Genomic DNA, 22,301 nt, shown 5'->3' with positions numbered 1-22,301 from the left:
ATTCTCTCTTACTTCCTCCGTCCCTGCCTCTTGGTTTTCTCTGCAGGTATCCCATCCAGTCGCCTCGGCCTGGTTGCTATGGCGATCGCGAGGACTCACCTGGAGTCCGTAACTACGGCGATAGGTCCCCTGATGAGCTGTTTGATGTCTACTGCTTTGCTAAGCAGCTTCAAGGTAGGAGTCAGGAGCTTCAACCATAAATTTGGGTTTAGTCATGCATGGGTTCCCTAAGCCGTGGGTGTGCAGTGCGAGAACACTGTCCCCAGGACTTAACACTCTCTTAGCACAGAAAGGAAGAGGGCAGTAAGAAAGGAGAGGTCGTCGACATGAGAGGGAGAGAAAGAGTCCAACTGTCATGTTACAACCACCTGCAGGTATAAGCTAAGTGGGTCAGCAGTGCTATCACAAAACTTCCACTTTTCGCCTTGCCATACCACAGGCAGTTTCTGTGTTCATACGTAAGCTGCAGCTAAGGGGTAGCATATTGTTTTTTATCAAGAACAATGCTGTTCCTTCATACGTAGCTTTAGTCTCAGTTTGTTAGCATGGTGTCATGTACATGGTATAGAAAGACAGGAGGTCAAGGGGAGGAAAAAAGACCTCCCCCTGAAAACCACAGTGAAACTAAACAAGAATGACATTATACACAACACAATGTGCAACGCACCAATATGAAATATGATTAATATTGTTGCATCTTCTGACATTACAGTGGAGCCTAGTTTACTCTACAGTATATGCCCAATATGATGGGAGTTGTAATTGACCATACTCACAGCACACTAAACACCCACCGGCTGAGTTGGTGACGGTAATATGCCAAAATTTTACATGCCCATATCATGCCCACAACGATGAGGCTTACAGGTTTTCAATAGTCATACTCATATCACCATTTCACAGCACATACACCCATTTGTTTAGTTGTGGGGCTTACAGTACATCCCCCATTGCCTGATTCATTGATCATCATCATCATACTCATCATCCACCTCCGTCCCCCAACACTACACAGCAGAGAATGGTAATAATAAAACATGTCCTTAACTTTCTGTGCATTTGTCCAAAACAATTCAAACTGCAGTAGCCTTAGCTTACCTGCATTAAACTCACACACAACAGTCACTGCATGACCCGAGGGACACCAAATTTATTTTCAGATTATGATAGTGACAAATGAGGTGATAGATCCAATCAAATAGTTGCCAGCACTCATCAAACCCTGGTTAAATTTGCTCCTGGGCACGGTCAACATAAAAGTCCAGAGCCATAAAAACACCACCAAAGCTAAACAATGTTGAACATACATGGGAGGTTATGGTTTCTACATCCTCTGGTTCAGGAGGATGGAAACCTAAATTTGAATGTAATCAATGTTGTTAAAAAATGAATTCAGTGGGCAACTGAATATCTTGGTTGGCTTTGGCTACTCCTTTTAGATGCTCCTCACATATTTGACATTAATGAAGTGAACTCCTCTGCCACTCATATATAGCATATCATTTCATAGGTTCCAGACGGAGAGGGTTATTATCATCTCTACATACTCCCTGCTGTGGGGAGCTGGGTATCATTTCCTTGTCGAGGGTGATGGGTCGTAGTCTTAATACTGCACATTCACATCATAATAAAGTCTGAGGCAGTGGACGGATATTGTTAGGGGTTTATTATATTTGCATATTCCAAACAATCATGAGCGCAGCAGTTTTTATTATCGCCACAATCAGACACACTACAGGGGTTAGTCTATCTGGGTCACTTGTTATGAGGTGGTCAGACCGCAACTGTTATTAAGCATAATAGAAGTAGGAGGTACCGTACGAGAGCTATTTATAGTTATGAACACTCTGTACCGCGACTGAGATGCTGAGAAGGAACGACTGCATGACCACCTGTAGACTTTGTATCCAGCAGTTTACAGTTTAATTCAGTGAAAATAACAACCTGATTGAAATGATGAGCAGATAATTGTCTTTAATCAAACTCACATTGCTAGCTGACACGTAGTGTGGTGGCAAAATTACAATTGACATGTTTGGGCCTCAAAACACAGAACAAACACATTCTTTCCCTCCTCCTCGTCATGCAGAAGTTCTATATCTGGACATGCAGTATGTTTACCCGCGGAAACACACAGAGACATTGTGTATCTTCAGCATATTCACTGTATATCTTGATAAGCATGACACTGATCAATTCACTCAAATATCTTGGGATAAGTATGACTAAATGCTACTCCCTCATCACTACATCAAGCCAGCTGCTGTGACTTTTGCCTGTATCAGGATTTTCCCTCTGTACTTAAGCCTGGCTGTTCTGACCTTCGGGGCCTGTGTCTTTCACCGTTCAGTGTTAGCTACAGCTTAGAGAATCAGACAACAGAAGCTCCTGTGGACATGGGCATTGGCAAAACGTACTTCAGTCTTGCTTGCCTGTAAAAATCAGTATAAGTGTTTGCCATATTTAGAATATTTTCACCACTTTACATGGCCGTCAGACAGCCCTTTCCTTTGGCACTACATCTTTTAATGTATTACTCTACATAAGCCTGACTGTGCTGCAAACAATATTACGAGCACATTTTCACTATCCCTAATTCACCAAACAACAAAACGAAATTCGATGGATGATGTGTTTTGTGATCGGCACACCTTCGATGCCTCATTCCTTGGGGACCTCCATAAGTTGTAACACAGAAAAGCCAACCTTTTGCCTTTTTTGACCTTAGTGACGTATCATTCCAGTGACAGAAGCCGGTATTTCATTCTGTAAAACCAAAATAAAACCAGCAACTACAGTAGAAGCTTAATTATTAGCTCTGTTGTTTAATACATAACCATGTAAAGCAACAAACTTTGGTACAATTAAAGGTCCCATATTATCCGTCTTTTCATTCATGGATAGAACATGTTTACACTTAGCTTTAATGTTCAAAAAACAGATTTTTTTTTTCTTCTGATACTGCCTGAATATAACTGTATTCACCATTTATCTGAAACACTACATTTTAGCGCCTGTCTCTTTAAGACCCCCTCCCGAAAAGCCAAGTCAGCTCTGATTGGTCAGCATATACGGGTTTTTCTCTGCATAGTTACTGCACCCGGGGAATGACTGGAATTGGCACTGTATTGGCACTTTCTACCTATATTTAGTATAGTGACATCAAAACTGAACAGAAGTCCTGACGGTTCGTCTAAAGACACGGTTTCTGAACACAGGCTGTGTGTATTTCTCTGTGGATTGAGTGTTCTGAAACTTTCACAGTATTTATATAGCACCTCCGAAAATTTACAATATGGGACCTTTAAATCTCTCTGTCTTTATATATTAGTACACATATATACATTTCAGCATGGTTTGGTTTACTGTATCGGAAGTAATTAAGTCAAATTCTTAACAAGAGTTTTAGTAAAACAGTATGCAGAAAAATGACTTTACCATTTAACTTGAAGTTTTTCACTCTGCTATAATTTCTTTTTTATTTCATCTTAAATGAGATTTAAATAGCAACTCTTCACCAGCCTTCCAATAAATATCTCTGTCAGCGTCTATCCTTCTTCTCACACATTACTCACTTTTGCCGCATCTTCACTTTTTACCTCCCCCTCTCAATAAATCAGCAACATCATTCTTTACTCTTGGCATAAATCTCCTGAATCCTCATATCAAACTTAATCTTCGCTCATTCTTACTGTCCACTCCTCCACCTCATATTTCTTTCATAAAACACTTAACTGCTAGGGGATTCTTTGATCCTACAATTTTATTTGTGCTTCGTAGACATGGCGGTCGTCTTGAGCTCTCCCTGTCTGGCTTGCTAAGGCCATATTTTTGCATCACTATTTTATCCACATCAACCCCATCTCTTCAGCTTCTCCTTTCTTCTTCACCTTCAGTCGTAGTTGCACTTTATTTTCGTCTTTCTCTTAGATCCCTCTTTGCAACTACTTCGTATTCAAAGAACTGTCTTTATACAGTCTCTCTTCTTTGAACAAGTTATGTTTTTTATTGCTTTTATGCAAAAAAAGAATGTGTAATCTTCTGCATAGTAAGTAAAACTCATTTTATCCCACTACTTCAAGTCTGCACCTTGAAGTTGGCAAAGCAGAACAACTTTATTGTTTTTTAAGTAACAGAAGACACACAAAACATAAAGCATACACAGGCTCAAATGTAGTTTCATCACTTTGTACAAACAGACTTCAAAACTAAAAACCCATAATCATATGCTGCCTTAACAAAGATTTAGTCAGAGGGATACAATTTCCCTCAACCACGCATTGTAATACACTAAACTGAAGCCCTAGTCTCTATTTCCCTTCTCCTCCTCTCAGGTGAAGTCTTCCACTCCACAGTGCTGGAGAAGTTGAGCCTGGCCACAGCCTCCACCCACTGCCATTCCCTGGGAGCGCAGCTGGCCACTGTGGGGCAGCTCTACCTCGCCTGGCAGGCCGGCCTGGACCAGTGTGACCCCGGCTGGCTTGCTGATGGCAGTGCGCGCTACCCTATCAACGTTCCACGGAAGAACTGCGGAGGAGACGAGCCCGGAGTGCGGACCGTCTACAACAACCCGGACCGCACCGGCTTCCCCGATACCACGGCCCTGTACGACGCCTACTGCTACCGAGGTACGGCTCTGTGAGGATAAACTTCATGCACCATCATTGTGGTAATTGCCATGGCAACGACAGAGGGGCCTCGGGAGTTGCTTTCCATTCTGGTTTTTAATTAGCACGACATGTTTGTGTCACACATGAAGTAGTTGTGAAGTGATAGTGTGACATTTCTGCCCCCCCCCCCCCCCCCGATGGATTGGAGGGCGTGTAAATTGTGTGTGTCGTGAAGCCAGAGAGAGAGTGCAACAAGAAGAGATACAGAGACAAAAAGAAAGATAGAAAGGAAGACAGATAGAAAGAGCGAGAGCATAAACAAGTCCAACCGAGGTTTCCAGTGACTCTGTGTCTGACCTTGTCTCTTATCATGTGCCAACTGAGACTGGAATAAGTTGGTTTCATCGTCACTGTGGATTGACTTCACACCACTTTCTGTTGATTCATATTGTGTATTATCAAACCTATGATTTTGATTATTTTTGTTTTTGGGCATCCTTTGATTGTAGCACTCTGATTTCTGACATCTGTTGTATTTCCAAAGATAGGAAAACAAAAGTGACATTTGTATTTGTCACAATGTCAGCTTGTGAAACTTTCATTGAAGTGAAACATCTACATAACCCAATCATTGTAAGTAAACAAGAGCAGCATGAGAGCAAAGCAGCAGAGCATTTGTCATAACAAACAGCTGATGAACCCCTACATTGCACCAACAAATCACATTTTCATTAATATTTAAAACAATATCATGTATTTCAGAAAGCTAAAAGTAGATAAAAATGGTAATATGTTTTGTGTAATAGCATTTATTTCGTTCATTTAAATAATTTTGTTGATACAATCTCATTAATACGGCATGAACACAACATATGCATATTTGTTCATTTGAAAAATTGCTGGATTTGGTTGTAGGCAAAAAAAAACAGAATCTTGTTTGAGTAGCAATAACTTTCACCGCAATGGAAAGAGAAAGGTAAAGTATGGTTCAGTGTTAAAGCAGGTCAAGTGAAAAACAGTGCTGTTGCTTTTTTTATGAAATGTGACTGTTGTGTGTTGCAGGGCACCAGTTAGCGGAGGTCCAGGCTGCAGAGGCACAAGCTTTGTACCAGGTCCCTAACCCAGCAGCAGAGGCCATCTCCTCAGTTACTGAAGTTCAGCGTAGTGCCCCTATTTCCAAGACTTCCACCTGGACCGGCTTGGTTGACTTGTACAATGCAGGTGTCCACTCCACTGCTGAGATCAACAACTCCTCTGAGATCTCTGAAGAGCACGTAGTCATCCACCTCAGGCCAGAGGAGGACTGGGATCAAAAACAGAATGGACTCAGCGAGGATGAGTCTGAGGGCCCAAAGAGTAGCAACACCATGGGCCTTTCTGACCTCGAGAGCCTGGAGAGCCATGGAGGTTCTGCTCATGAAGAAGAAGATGGTGGCTATTTAGGCTCATCTGACAACCCAACATTATCCTCCATGGCTTCTTCCACTCCCGAGCCTCAGACTAGTAACAGCGTGTTGTCTGAGTTTGTTAACACTCTGATGAGGCCCTTTAGGTACTGGAGAGGAGGTGACGGGCCGGAGGGGACGGAAAATGGACCTTCAGAGCTTGAGGTAAAAGCAGGAGAAAACCAGACTCAGAGAGAAGCATCCGGCAGAAATGTCAGTATATCAAAGCCAAGTGGAAACAAGGGCAGCATGGACAATGCCATTATGGAGCACAGGAGTGGTAGTTTTTCCTTCAGGACTCCTACTAGTGGACTACAGAATCCAGAAGCAGGTCTGTCTGAACAAGAGAAAGAGGTGATGCCACTAATCCGATTAGTGCCTGCAGTCCAAAGCACAGCGCAAAATGACACCACTACTCAGCCAGGAGAACGAGCCTCCAGCACATCTGCTGACAATCCTCCATCCAGTGGTAACGGTATGAGCTCAACATCGACTTTATTTCTGTATCTCTATCTGTATTTACCTTTAACATAACCTTAAGCCTAATAACCCACTATCAAACCCACTATGAAATCGAACTTACACTGTTCTATTTCAAATAGAGGCCCCGTGCGTTTAAATGTTGTTGGTAAATATAGGATCTGTTCTTGTCATGCTTTTTAATTTGTCTCCGTCTCTATTCCACTCTTCTTTTCCCTCGAGTATGCTATAATATATTCCTCCGCAGGGCAATTTGAAGTATCGCTGTTGATTTAATTAAACAGTAATTGCAAGCAAACAAAAGGGGCATACCACGTACAGTAATGCAAAATGTTGGAGTGGAGACTGTTCTGCCTCCATTCTTATATTTATTGACAGAGTGCTTTGTCTACAGTACAGGCTGTCAGAAAGAGTACAAGCTAAGGGTTTGCTTGCATATGTAATGTTTTGTTTTGAACAAAGCAGACGTGCATCATAGATTACAGCTTATTTTTAGGAGTCAGAAAAGTATTGGGCTAAAACATTGACTGGTATTAGCTGCGGAGAATATATTAAACAGATGAGGAAACATAAAGCAACTTGACCCGACATGAATAGAAGTTTAAGAAGCCTGTGTTCAGATACAGAGAGATAAATGCTCTAGGGAGTGTGAGAAGGCCTTTGTTAGTCGGTGTGTGTCCCGACGAACCTGAAAGGCCCTGTCAAACAGTTAACATCCACAGTGTAGTGAATCACCCTCAGGAATGGTGCAGTACAACACAACCATGGACAGAAAAGGTCACCAGGTCACCGCTCATGTCTTCTTGAAAGCACCCTGGCACCAAACCCCTTCCTAGAGTTTGTAAGTACAGCTGTAAAGGTGGACTAAAGATTAGAGGAATGGCTTGTTACTGCAAGGTTGCTGGACCAATTACTGAAAGAGTAACCTGCAGTGAAGCCAAATTCCAGTTCAGAAAAGGATCATCGGCCAAAAGTAGAGAAATGTACCGGATAGCTTGCAGAGAGTGCACCACAGCCTTGGGTGGAAGAAGGCAGCTTATCTTTTAATGGCCACCACAAGTAACATATCCTTGGCGTCAGCTAAAAGGAAGGATACAAAGAAAGACTAAAACTCTCCCACAGACAGCCTGAAAAATGATTCAATAAAGGTGAAAGGCTTTTCTCACCTACCAATTGCCGGCTTTATTAATATAAATACGCAGTGCTGTGCTACCTGAAATCCAATGCCAACCCCCATGGTATTAATGAAAATCCAAGCTTTAGTCTGCATGCATTATTCAAAGCCGTATCCAATTAATGCGGAGGTTGGGCTGCGGTGCTGTTCGCTCTCACCTCCCTCTATGTCTCTGCCAATTAGGTCCGAGCTCTGTGAAGGTAGGCGGTAATGATCACTCCAGCGAGGATGAGCAACACAAGAGGGGGATGAGTAGAGCGAGGAAGAGGGAAGAAAGGGGAAACATAGAGAAAGGGGGGTGAGAATAAGTCGTTTCTCTCTTTAATGTTGCTGTGATGGAAAGCTGCCCAACTGATGTCTCTTCTTAAACAAGCATCAGTGAGCTGCATTAACTCTGTTATTGCACACCGCAGGCTATCCCTTGGATCTCAACGCTCCCCAGTAACCGATGGTGCCATGTTGCTTTTTTGATTGAGGGGGTGCAAAGCATTGCACTGCAGACTGCACACATCCAAGAAAAATTAAAATGTTAATTTAAATTATTCTGAAATTTTGGAAAAAGGCATCTGAATGTAGAGCAATGACTTAAATGATCTCCCCTGCAAATAAAAATATATTTAATATTTTATTTAATAAAATATTATTTTGTTAAGCCCTAGTGGAGCGATCTGCCTCCAATAAACGCATGTAGAATTTAAATAAGCTCAACATGCAAGTCCTGAATGTCTGCCAAGGAAACGATTCACACCAGTCAACCACAGAGACTGAATTTATGTGCTAGAAGACAGTGGGTTATATGCGCTGCCATTCAGTGTAGATGCTCCTGACATGATTCACATGGCCCTGCAATAACTTCTCCTCAGTCTTTTTTATTATTAGACACCATATCTGCAGATGGGCTGAGGTGCCAGCTCTCTCTCTGTGTTTCTCTCATTGTCAGCCTCCACTCTCACAATTTAATATCATGTCTGCCTGACCCGAGGGATTCTCTCAGCCCGTTTACTCCAGTAAAGTGGCGTCGACACAGCAGCACCACTCACAGTGGGAGAACACAATTACCATCTGAACTGGGGTTTATTATAAGTTTGTTTTGCTGTTTTTCAGTGCGGATCTGTGGCTTTTCCACAAACAGATTTGGTCAGAGCTGAACTTAATCCATGCTTAAATCATTTAAACCTACGCTTAATTATCTCATTTTATTTATTACATGGACCATTACATAGATGATCAAACCTGATTAATGCGGTTAATTATTCTCACTTTCATCAGTGTGTGTAGTAAAAGCACGTAATTAGCTATTTAGATTATTAATAGGACAATTACGCTAGCCTACACAGATCTTATGGAAATGAACCTCAGGCTCATAAACCTCACTTGGGCATAAGGCAACAGCGGACTTTCTAAATAATTTACACACATTTTAATATTTTATGCATGGACATATTTGTGTATGTTCTCTCTCTCTCATGGTAATTTGTTGCGCTGGGTTGTGTTGCACACCCTCTGCTGTATTGCTGTACTTTTCAGAAATGTTAACTGAACTGAAGAGGGCAAAACCGAACTGAGCAATGATGATGGCAGCAACACTGGCTCGGCCTCTCAGTAACACAACTGCACTGCAGCCCAAAAAAAACCCACAGCAGCCACGAGTCACACATGCAGAAAGAATAAATTATTGATGGTGTAGACAGTGTCTGGTTTAAAGCCGTAAGCTGATAAGGTACAGTGGGCCACTTCATCTAAATGAACGGGTCTAGAGGGGGCTTGTTGTGGAGCAAGTCATTTGCGTAGCGTGTTGCAAGTGCTCCTGCTTTTTTCCACATGGCTTCTCTCACCACAGGAAAGTGTGTTCCTGCAGGACGCTGTTTAGGGTAAAATAATCCACAGGGAATAAGAAAACAGAGACAGACAAGAGAAGTGTGAAATTACTTTGAAAAGTGTGTGTGTGTGTGTGTGTGTGTGTGTGTGTGTGTGTGTGTGTGTGTGTGTGTGTGTGTGTGTGTGTGTGTGTGTGTGTGTGTGTGTGTGTGTGTGTGTGTGTGTGTGTGTGTGTGTGTGTGTGTGTGTGTGTGTGTGTGTGTGTGTGTGTGTGTGTGTGTGTGTGTGTGTGTGTGTGTGTTTATGGGCTCCCACAAGGGATGGCTCCCATCTTTGTCTGCAAACTCTAGCAACTTTGTAGTCACACTGAGCAGCTCCACTGGTGAGAAAAGAAACCCCAAACATCCAACTTACAGTAAATTTCAGTTAACTGCTCCTTTCAACTCACCAAAAAGTACAGTCTGTCTACAGCCTAAAACAACAGAAGCATAGAAGAGAAGTTTAGGCTACGTTTACACGTGGCCGGCTATTTTCATAAATGGACATTTCGCCACTCCGTTTTCAAAAATAACATTGTGCACACCTGTCTGTTTTCATTTACACTAACGAGTGTATATATGCTGTCAAGAGCTAAACCTGTTGGTGGCAGTGTATAGAGAAGCTCAAGCCCACGTTAGCCAATGATCCATGATCACCACATCCGAATTAAAATGTAAACATAGGTCGCGCAGCTGGTGCAAGTTCTGGCGCATACTGCAAATGCAAATTTTGTTTTTCTGTGTTTGCATGCAAACGTGCAACCGGAGATTTTCAAAATCTCCACTCTGGTCGAGGTTTTTAAAAAGAATCGTTTTCAGAGGCGAATTCTCCGTTTGCATGTAAACAAAGGGCACAAACGAAATGTCTCTGTTTTTTTAAAATAACCGTGTATGTGTAAACGGGGCCTTTACCTAACCTCCTAGTTACATTTTAATGTCTTTATACTGTATTTGCATATGTACATCTTCTTCAGCAAACTTGATAAAGCATAGTATGAGTGAAAAATGTTTCACTGTTTCATAAAGCTCCAGATGACATCCTTAAATATCCACTACTGAAAGATATTCAGTTTTCTGTTATAGAGGACTAAAGAAACCAGAACATATTCACATTTGATCTAAAAAGATTACTCAGGTTAATTGCAGCTCTACTACGGAGCCTGTAGGGAAGAAAAGTCCAATTTAAAAAAGGAACATATGATCACATTTATGTGTGTGACAGTTCCTGCATTTACAAGAAAATATGTATTAATAAATGATTCATTCACTTAATAAAATGTGCAACAGTTTCTGGAGGTTGTTGGGCAGTGAGACAGCTTTATTGTTGAGTTTAAGGACCAATTTAGTTTTTTATGGTATCATTGAATTGGATTTTTCTTTAATGCTGAGACTGAGGTGATTTTTATAGGAAATATGGTAAGGATCAGATGTTAGACTGGATCAGGTCAGAACGCTGATTGGCTGGTACTCATTGCCTTTGTTGGTTAGTTGGGTTAAGTCTAGCATCAGCATGAGGAGTGAGAATTGGTTACGGTTAGGATATAGGAATACCAAAGTAAGCCAATCAAAGGCAGAGTAGGGCAGGTCATGCCTTCATCCGTCCCTCCGCACCATCCATTCTAGTATCGACCATGATTTGGAAATATTTGAATCAAATTTTCATCGTTTGGGGGTTGTTTTTTAACTTTGTCTTTTTTCCTTTTTGGTCATGAATACAATGATTTAGAGAAAAAATGTTAAGTTTCAATAGTTTGTAGAGTTTTAAACCTAGTGGTATTTGTCTGTTCCATGGCAAGCTTTCTTCACAGAGTCAAGTATATTAACTTTACTATTCCAAATAAAAAAAACGGTTTGTAGTGTTGAAAAAGGAAATATGTATTAAAAACAAATCGGTGACATTATCCACACAGAGAGAAAGCCAGTGTTCACACTGCTTATCATAGCAAATGTTTTTATCATTTTAAAATAAAGCACCCTGTAAGAGTCACTGTATATGGGTCTCATGTAAGCCAGGCTTGAGCGTTAATTGCTAATTCCACATGCATAAAATTAAATCCTCTCCACCCCCGGAATGGAATCGTATACTATTAATTAGTCTACTCTGTCTCTTTGTTCCCTTAAGGATTCATTACATCGGGTCCCAACGAGAGATCACCACCCAGTGAACATGTCAACGTATCCGGTCCTCAGGGTCCCAGAGGCCCAGCCTTTGCTCCCGCCCCAAGCAGCCGCTTTCAGTGGGCCATCAAATCCATGCGTGGCTCTAAACTAGGCCCCCCAGGAAATGTGGCCTACGTGGGTAAACGTCCCACCTGGGAGCCTATGGAAGCCAAAGCAGGGCCACTCGAGGTGATGACCCTGCCCACTTCACTTCGACAGGACAACCCGGAAAACTATTCAGGCCAGGGGAGGGACCAGGAAGGAGAAGATGCCAGCTCTCCATCAGCTCCCAGAACTGCATCAGCGGAGGAGAAAGAGATAGAGGGGAGCAGTGACGGTAACAACTTTCCTGGTGGGTTTGGATTGAAAAGCAACAACTTGGACAGCAGTGCTGTCAAACAGAGTTCTGAAGCCAAGTCGTCACTCATCCAAAGCCAGACTGAGCTTGTGACTGTGGCGGAGCACACTACTCTGTCCCAGTGGCAGCTAGTGCAACAGCCCACTACTCCACCGCAAGGTTCAGGCACAGCAGAGGAGGCCAGGGGAGAGATCCTCTACATCCGCAGGCCCACTGACAACCTCTCTTCTGCTTCTTCACAAAGAGGGGAAAGTAGTTCAAATTCAGGTTTCACTCCTCTTTTTAGGAAGCAAAGCAACAGAAAGGAGGCAATGACTTCCACACCGGAAGCCCTAATGGAGGTGCTGACAACCTCTGACGTGACCACAGTGGAGCTTCCGACAACCAGAGACACACAGAGGACGGATCCTGTCACCAAAGCAACCACCACTGAAAATTCCTCAGAGAACGCCAACACTGAGGAGTCATCTATTTCCATTTCATGGGTTCAGGAAGAAAGAGTGAAAACGACTCCAGCACCCAGAGACGGAGCTCAAACGACAACGGGTGTCATTCCGTTGACCACCTTCGCGTCAGACTCCAGCGTTGGCGCCACAGAAATGGAATCCAGGTCTGCAGTAACTGAGTCCTTCGTGGTTGGAAGTCGGTGGACACCTTTCAAAAGCATCAGCCCGAAGTCGGAGGAACACAAAGCTCCGGTGTCGAAAGACAACAAAGGCACAAACAACCCTTTTGGCATTCTCGTACCCAACTGGGCCTTCGGGCTAATCCCATCAGGTATGTTAGCTGACGAACACCACTGTCACTATTATCTTCATGATTATGAGTGATTATCTAATCAGTAGCAATTCATTTAATTATGTATGCAGCTCAGTGAGAGCCATGAACATCACCCACATCATCGCTGCGCTGAGGTGATATACAGTACAGTAACAGCAGTCTCTTAGCACTGCTGCACGCCCTCCACTTGAGTTCACAGCCTCTGCAAACCACCTCAAATACACACACCTCAGTTTCCGTGCTGTGTCTGTCTCTTGTTGTTTCACTCTACATCTCCGCTCTCTCCCCTGCTCTGACACGCATCATGCAGTCTTAATCCATGCTTGTTCTCTCTCCTCCCTTCCTCCCACGTTGGTTTAGAGAGACAGCTCCAGACAGGGAGGCAGTGCACTGAGGTGAGACCAGCTAGGTCTTCGTGAAGTAATTAGCAGGTCAGAGTGAGTGCAATTAGGTGGACTGGGGAGAGGCAGAGATCCTAGTCCCCTGCAAATCAATGTAGACACAAACTACCAGACGGGACTTGTAATTGACTGCGGCCTCTTTCCCTTTCTCATTTTCAAGTTTGTCCATGTTCCCTCGGCTCTCTCTCTCTCTCTCATGGTTGACTCAACTTTCTACTTTTACACTGTATCCCTGAACTTGTTGTTCACAATAGTAGCAGTGTCTGTGCTGTCTGCCTCAGCGTGCTGGCATTGATTTCTTTTGATAGTTAATGGGCCTGCTACCGCGGCAGAAGCCCACTGAGTAAATGAACATAAACACTTTATTCTGAGGGCCACTCATCTCTTCTTTATCTGAATTTACAATTCTAACAACCGAAATGTGTTTGCTTATGTTTAATGTATCCTCAGCTCAGTGCGTCTGGTATTTTCTGGGGTTTTTGAAAACACATTTTCAAAATTCGGATCGTTAGTCTTCCTGCTCAGTAAAATGTATTTCTAAAACTTTTTCCATAAGTCATCACGTTGAGAGGTCGGAGCTAGTAGAGATTCAGTAGATTCTGCATAAAAGGTTCCATATAATGCACATTTTTAGGTTCATATTTGTATTAACATACTTTATATAATGCTCAAAAAACACATAATTACTCTCACATTATCTGTCTGAATATACCTGTATTCACTCTCTGTCTGAAAAGCTCTGTTTTAGCACCTTTCTCTCTAAGAAGCCCTCCTGAAAAAGCCCAGTCTGCTCTGATTGGTTGGCATTTAAGAGTCTTCTGTTTACCCAGCGTTTCTGCACCGTCACTGCAGCCGGGAAATGACTGTAACAGCACTGTAGTGGCACTTTATACCTTTATATATTTTGTTTAAAGGCACAGTTGATGGATACGAGCTTTGTGCATTTATTTGATACTTTCACAGTATTTATAGAACACCTCAATCTGTTTTATAATTAGAAAAGATATGGAAATCTCACTTCTTACCATATGTGACCTTTAACATTTTGCAATATGTCTGACTGATAGAAAATGTGTCATATACTGTGAAATTACTTCAATTACTCTACTTTTTTTTTTTGTCACAGCGCTACTCTTTTTTTTTACCTGCTGGCCAACTTGATTTTTATCAAAGATGGGAAGATTCACCACTTTAATGCCTCCATTGTTTGGTCATTTATGGGCACTTTCTTCTGTAGTGACCATTGTCTGAGTAGTATGTCTTTCTCAGGGGAACCATCTCAAGTGATGTGTTGTGGTTTACTGAAGCTTGTGAAGTGGGGGACTTGCCTTCTTCCATTTAATAACAGAATGAGGAGGATGTTTTGATAAAACTGTGGTTCCAAGGCAGCTGCAACCCCAATAATTGTGCCCAATGCTTACTGTGGAGCATGGCCATGACACTAATCTTTTCATTTCATACTGGGAACATACTGTATAATTCAGATCTCAGTCTGAAAAGAAAGAGTCTGGTTTATGTAATCACAGCTAAAGGACACTTGCTGTCTTCTACAAGACGAAGAGTACATTTTTCATCTTTATCAGTATTTCTGATACAGTGACATTTGAATGGCCAGAGTTGCCCTGCTCTTGTTGAGTGATTAGAAGCCGGAGACCCCTCCCTCTGAGTGACCTTTAGTAGTTGTCAGTTATAGTACAGATAAAATTACAGCAATAGTTGTCTACCCATTACAGCAGAGGGATAGAGGCGGAGAGGAGGGAAAGGGCAGAAGGGTAGACAGCTCTGGGAAGGAAGAATGGGGGGAGAGAGAGTGAGGTGTGAGTGTGTCCTCTACTATGCTGTAGGTGGGAGTATATAACCCTCTTTAATCATTGATCAGACACTACTCTAACACAGTCCCCTGGGCCCCCAGGGAGCATGTTGTACCTCCCCCGTCCTTTCTTCCCTCCTCCTTGACTTCTTTCTTTGTTTACATTTCTGTACTCCCTTCAAATCTTCATAAATTGTTTGTTATCGGCATGTCTCAGCCCTTCTGTGTCCTATTTGGCCATATATCAGAGTGATAAGACACTGGTATATAACGGCACATCCAGCTTTCCAATTCCCCATCGCTCTGGCCTCAAGCTAAACCCACACAGATGGATGGACATACGCACACACATAAAAACTAAATGTATGTGAGAAAGCACCAGCATGCCAAGCTTACTCAGGAGTAAACCTCGATAATCCACCCTACATGTCGCACCATCACACACACACACACACGCACACACACACACACACACACAGAATATGTCTTAATCCTTCACTGTGAGAAAGTAAACACAGTCCATTTGATTTCTTTTTTAATTACTCATATCTTCATTCCCATATTGTATAATCCTAAAGACAGTATTTATTTAAGTTTGTAGCACAACAAAAAAAAGTTACAAACATTTTTGTTAGTCCAGAGAATCCCAACAGGCGTGGAAATGTACCGAATGGTTCAGAGCCTTCGCATCTGGCCGTGTATAGGATGACCAAGCGAGGCAGCCACACAGATAGAGTAACAAGGACTGTGTGTCTGTCTGTCTAGCCTTTAAATTACCAATGCCAGTCTGATACTATGGCAAACAGGGAACAGGATGCCTCTGAGTAATAGCCTTCTTGACTAAAGGCTTGTCCCGGGCTCAAGATGGATCAGACCTCTGGTAACATCAATAACACAGAAGCCGGCCCTCAACCAAATTAGAGTGTTAAATTTAGAGGAGAAGAGCCAGCACATGTAATGTGTGTGTGTGTGTGTATGTGTATTTGGTGATGGAGGGGGAGAGCAGGAGATAAATGGAGACAGGGACAGGCTGGGGTGGCATATTATCAGTATGGGTTTGTGGATAGATGTTCAGTTTGTCTGCTGGCTGTTTGAGTCCTTGGATAGGCTGTCTGGAGCAGTGAGGGGGCACATTCTCGATGCTGCATATAGAAGTCTATTGATTTTTCTGCCTCCGATCTTTTTTCTCTATCCTTCTTTCCCTCTCTTCTCTGTTTCTCCCTTACTGGCCTTTTTCTTGATTTCCCTCATTCCCCTTCACCCTGACTTTATGTCTTTTATTACTCCTCTGGTCATTGTTATGACTCTCGCCGGCATAATGTTTTGATAGCCTCTTGAACTCCAATGTGGTACAACGCAAGGCAGTCAATTGCCGTCTAACCACATCTGTCCCCCGTATGATCCTCAGCCTCAGCAGCAGCAGTCTCTTCATTGCCTTTTTTGAAAAGTGTCACCTCCCTTACATCCATCCGCTGCCTAATCTGCCATCCTGATATCTGCTTCCCGTCTCCAAGTTTCTCTTTTTCTTTCTTTTCATGGTGTAATTCCTCAATTTTTCCATATCAAACACTCCCGCTGAATCTAATCCTGTGCTATTGGCTGCTGCATATTAAATGAATGGGATTTGTTAAAGAACAGCCTTAAGGGACACTGGGCTCCACCGTGGTGTGTGATGAGACGGCGTTACACACCAGTGTGCTGACTGAGCACAGGCTCTTTGTATCTGGTTAACCAGGGGAATAACGAAGCAACCAAAGTATTGAAAATAACCTCGAGTATGCTGTGTTGAGAAATGTCACTGGGCTTCTTGTGCACATCAGTGACTGTTAATAGTGATAATGCACCACAAATCCACTGGATTCTCTGTAAGTCCGTTATGTCAAACTCTCTGAAAACACCTGTCTGTATTCCTTGAGAAAATAGTGGTGCCCTTCTAAGTAAGGTAAAGGCTGTCCACTCTCAGCGGGTCGGGGGGGCTTCAAGAAGGAAGTTTATAAAAAACAAAACCCTGTTTATTACAAAAACATCATAATCTCCTCATTTTCCTCTCACGGGGGAGAGAAAAGTAATCGATGACAACTCATCCTACTGCTGGAGTCAAAAGTCAAACTCTTTGTGACCTCAGGCTGCTTAATCTTTGTGTTATCATTGCCAACATGAATGACAATGTTTCTAAAGCTAGAAGTGTTGTGTTGCCTGTTTCCCCAGGCAAAACCAGCACCTTAAGAGCAGCCTCTATATCGGTAAACATTATACTGTAGCTGGTGATGCTGATCTCATACTGTAGGAGATGGAGTTCCCTATTACTAGAGTGTAATGTTTAACCCTGGGGCAATGGGGCTGTCAGACGGTAGGGGTGAATGTAGACGTGGCCACATAAGAGGTTACTTTCTCTTTCAAGCCTTCCCACGTCACAGAACTATGTTAACAGGTCTGCTATCAAGCCTGGTGCCTGTAACATCTAGAGAATAGCTGGTCTAATTTACTGACACATCTCTCTAGTAGAGACTCCCTATCTGCAAAAGTGTGGCTTCTTAAACTGTGGATGAGGCTAAGCTATTAAACCTGGCTAGGCTAGAAGGTAGAAGCTAATGTAACGGGGCTGCAACAAAGGGGCCATGTTTACACCACTGTTTCGACAACCCTTTATTTTGAAAGCCCAATAGTCCAAAAAATGTCCCATTAGACTGAAAGCCTGTTTGTCCAAGAGCCTGTTATCCCAAAAGAAAGCGTTCCTTTATTATTCCCTCAATAGTAAAACCACTGGCATGAAATGCACAGACATTCTGGATAGTAACTGGTACCTGTTTTTTTAGTATTACCTAGGTCGAGGTTCCAAGTGAGCTGAGCTGATACTAAAGTAGAGCTTAGTGTGGGTTGAGATTCAGCTCATGTCTGGGCAGGAAACAGACGTTTTAACAGTGTTAACATTAACATTTCCTCATTAAGCTGCTTCGTAGTAAAAGCTTTTAAATGACAAAGCAACGAGGGACTTTTGTTGTGAAAATTGTGTTGAAAACAAAATGTGTTTATCTTTGGTTTTAGGCTCTTCAAGCCTGCCGGCTTCTAAATAGCAACAGCATGTATGAAACTAAAAATAAGGTTATTGTCAAGTGGTGCACAGAACTACAAAAGCATGATGAGAGCAGGAACACCATAACCGGAAACACCACCGACAGGAACAGTAACAGTAACATCCATAACACGAGATTCACTCTGGCAACCAAAACACACAGAGCTACCATAGAGCGGTAGCTATAGAGAGCCACAGCAATAAAGACACACCTTCTAGCAGGTAGCTGCTGAAGTGGAAAGCACATCTCTGCCGTGCTGTGCTGACTTGTCAAGTCGAGTCGGTACCATGCAGTGGAAAAAAGACCAATAGATACACACTCTCCCTGCATTTAGAAAGATTCAGTTTCCTGCAATCAGTGAGCCCTGCCTCCTAATGTTTTACGCTCTCTTTCCCCCGGTTGATTAAGACCATCTGTGAGTGTATATGGACCACTCGGCTGCTCCCAACATCAGACCTCCGATTTAACAAATAATCACTCGTGTGTATCCATGAAGAACATGTGGGTAGCTTGTTCTTAGGGAACTAAGCCCTCACTACTATCGGAACCACCGTCGGACAAATGGGCTTTCAGTCCAACGAGACATTTTTCAGTCTATTGGGGTTTTGGAAAACAGTATCGGGCCGGCTGACCAATGGGCAGTCCCCATAAAAAAAGGCAACACTTCTGTCACTAAGACAGAAAGAATGAAAGAATACAAATCTAATAGGATGTAGACTGAGAGAAAAGCAGTCGTTAATGACAGGAGTGAAGGTAAAGAAGAGTGAAGAGATTAAAACAGAAAATTGAGGGAGGGAGGGTGTAGACAGAGGTTATTTTTCTCTAGATGTGTGTTACGAGGTTGTACGTCATGTTGAATTTGACATGTTTAATTTGTTCTCTCAGCACTTTTCATTCGAGAAGTGTTGTCTATGCATTTGTAAGCGCAGCAGCTTATGATACTCAGTCTTTCCAAGGACCAAGTCAAGTTCTGTGCCTGGAAAGGTCAGAGAACATCACAGAAAGCTGTGATATGAAAGGAAAATATTTGCCGTTTTGCAAAGTGCTGTTTTTTTTTTTAACTGTTAAAGTAAAACACACAGTGACAAAATCATGTAATGAGGGATATTCTAGCATACAAAAGTATCAGAGTATGCTGACATTTTAGGGAATAGAAAGTGATGATTTATACATGTTTGAGTCAATGAAACAAACAGCGGAGTTTGTAAAGCTAATGCACCATCAAATTTTGGGTTTAATATTCTGCAGTGACTCTGAAAAAAACCCACAGAAAAGCTGTCTTAAACAGGCATTTTTATGGCATCATAAAAATGCTTTATTATCTTTCGCTGCCACAACAAAACCTGGTGATTATTCAGCCTCTAGGAGCCCCATCACAGGCAGCTGTATTTTATTTTCCAGACTCTATGACCCAGAGCTCCCATTCTGGCAGATGAATGACTGAATCTCTTGACTGTTACTTGTGGCAGAGACACAGCAGAACTGCAAAACAAGTTTTGTTGTTGTTTTTTTGAATATTTTCTCACATCACAGCCCTTTTAACATCAGTTGGGTGGCAGATCAAAGCGCTATGTTAACTTCAGCAACACAGTAACTATGGATGCTGTGCTCAAATTTCCTGTTTCCCTGTGCACAACATGTGTTTTTTAATCATGTATTTGTTTTATTATTGCAGTTCCTTATGCTCACATATGCACAAAGCATTGTTCCAAGGGAGGTTGTTGTCTATTGGCATCATTTAGCTTTCCATTACGTTTTGTATTGAAAGTTTACAAGAATCTGTGTTACTCCCATCCCTGCCAAACGTGGTGAACATTTACTTCTCTTGGCTTTAAGAGAAGACACAGTTAAACCAACTGTCTCAACGAGGAATAAATAAAACCGCAAAGTAAAACGTTCAGCCACACAGCAGCTGAAACCATCAACTGCTTGTTGGAGCATTCAGGCGTTATCATCTCCTCTGATTTTATTGTCCTCATTTTTCATTTAGCCGCCTCCGTAAACCAGATAAGAGAAGACCTCTGCTGAGCCATACGTCACCCCATTAAAAAAAATATAGACAGGGATTCACTGAGAGTGGTTGTTTTTTATTTTTACTTCTTTCACAAATTTTTATTGTCAGTCACAGCCTCAGGGCCCCTGAGGGTGCGCAGAGTTTTCATAAAGCAACGGACAACATCACCTCTGTGTGCCACCAATTGGGCAATGATGGGAGGGATGGATGGAGGCAGAGAGCTTGGCAGGGTGCTGTCAGAAGGAATATAATCCTCTGTGTGGAGTCATTGTGTGGCTGTGCAGAGCGGGAGAGACTAGCCTGGTCATGGTTATGTGGGTAACCGTTACAATGAAGCATTCAGGCGCTATTAGATTAGAGGTCAAGAATCGACTTCCCCTAGCTGAAAGGATATTTCACTTCTCTATCTGTATCTTACAGGTCTGTCCTCTTAGAGGGCAAAGACAGGAGACAAACTAGCGGTACAAAGCCATATTTTACAGATCAAGTTCTCTCTGTGCCAACACACTGCTTCTGTTCCCTCTAAACGTGGAGGATCAGGATATAGATTTATTATGATGTGAAAATGCTCAGCAGACCCAGTGGAAATAGTGGTTATATTGTGCCTGTAGCAACAAGATTTGAACAACAAGCGTCCCTGAGATGCTGCTCTCACATTTTCATTCTCGATTTGCAGTCAGGCCAATCCAGTCACACATGCAAGCACACACCGTCGAAAAAATGGAGCCGCCTGTCATCATGGTTAACAGTGAAATTTGTGATTTCAAATTGAAGTATTTTCTAGCTGCAGAAGAGTGGCAGCGAGAGGATGAGTGCACCCAGCTGGGGTTTTCAAGCTGCCAGATTGCCTGACTGACTTTGCTCACTCTCGCTAGCGCTAAAGGCAGAGCAGAGCAGTGGCAGGGCTCCTGGCACCAGTCACAATGCATCATGCAGCAGTCAGCCCACAGCGGGTGGTAGGGTTGAGAGGTCTCCTCATGTAGGGCATGTCAGACACACCCACAGATCTGTCCCAGCAGGGAGGATTCACAGACGGGGGAAACAAATGAAGAGTCTCAAGGGGAGAAAGGTTCCTTAAGTGGCGGGGGTGCTGGATCTGAAGGTGTAAATTACAGAATCTGGTGAGCTATAAAGATAGAGAGTATGTTTGCAAATAGCAGTGGTGGCTTTAAGGAATTTGGGGAAACAAGCTTCCTGTGGGAGTTTGTGCTGGCAGGGGCACTGTGAGGTCAGGTAAAGTAGTTCCTTTGTTGAGTTTTAAACAGGTCTCCAGGTGTGCTCTGCTGTCACAGCAACTTCTTAATAACAACCACAGTGGAATACAAACATGCAGGCAGGAGAGTATGAGATTCACAATTTGTGTGCGTTTTGCCTGCTTTCTGTTTTAAGGCTCTTTTGTAACAAACTGCACAAGACGCGAGGTCATGTGTGCAAGGTCAGTGCCGGCTTGTCTGGGCACACTTATTACCAGCCATCGTGTCAATGATAAAACGATAAAATGTGGTCCCAGAGACACCCACTGTAGTAGGAACTGACCCAGAAGCGGTTTTGAGTATTTGGCCAGTTGTTTTTATGTGTGACTGTCTGAGTCCAGAATTTGTCATTGCAGTAGGGTCGCAACTTTGCAAGACACGTTCACAAAACTTTACAGGTTTGTAGTTAAGAGCAAAATGAAGGCAGAGTTCCAAGATGGGTTTGTTTTGAGCATGGGGGCCTGAAATGAGGGGGTAGAAAGCAGCAATTTACGTTCCTGGACCAATTTGGCATCACGGCTGGTGTCATCACAAGATGCTCTCTAGTTGTTTGCATTTGAGCAGGAAAATATGTACAAGAGTTCTGGAAGACGTAGAATATAAATAGGAGTGTTTGGTCTGAGCAATCATTGTCTTCTTAGCCTGACACATTATTGGTCACATCGCTTTTAAGCAGCTGTGGCAATCACAGTGGGACATGATGAAAATGACTCACGAAATGGGAGAGAAGTGAAGGATGCAAATCAGGTTTTCCAAATAGGGAAATAGGTTTGTTTTCTGTGTAGTTTTACAAGAACAAATACATGTCACCACGAATGTGTTGCCAAAGGTACATGGTGCATATTCTAAGTTGAATTTAAAGTTGTAGAGATATTGAATGTCTGCT

The 22,301-nt window shown here is 42.7% G+C and overlaps 1 protein-coding gene across 1 annotated transcript in view; it reads left to right on the top strand.

The window, feature by feature from the left end:
• ncanb (neurocan b) overlaps positions 1–22,301 on the top strand; it is a gene marked incomplete at its 3' end in the record, with an annotated part of 104,311 nt that overhangs the window by 21,757 nt on the left and 60,253 nt on the right. Inside the window, exons 5-8 of the mRNA XM_083911237.1 lie at positions 47–174; positions 4,335–4,628; positions 5,673–6,530; positions 11,688–12,860. Of these exons, the coding sequence (XP_083767363.1) occupies positions 47–174; positions 4,335–4,628; positions 5,673–6,530; positions 11,688–12,860 (2,453 nt within the window). The remainder of the gene's footprint in view (positions 1–46; positions 175–4,334; positions 4,629–5,672; positions 6,531–11,687; positions 12,861–22,301) is intronic.

The sequence above is a fragment of the Echiichthys vipera genome (assembly GCF_963691815.1).
Source record: "Echiichthys vipera genome assembly, chromosome: 3".
NCBI classification, from domain to species: Eukaryota; Metazoa; Chordata; class Actinopteri; order Perciformes; family Trachinidae; genus Echiichthys; species Echiichthys vipera.
This window is presented reverse-complemented; position numbering and strand designations above follow the sequence as displayed.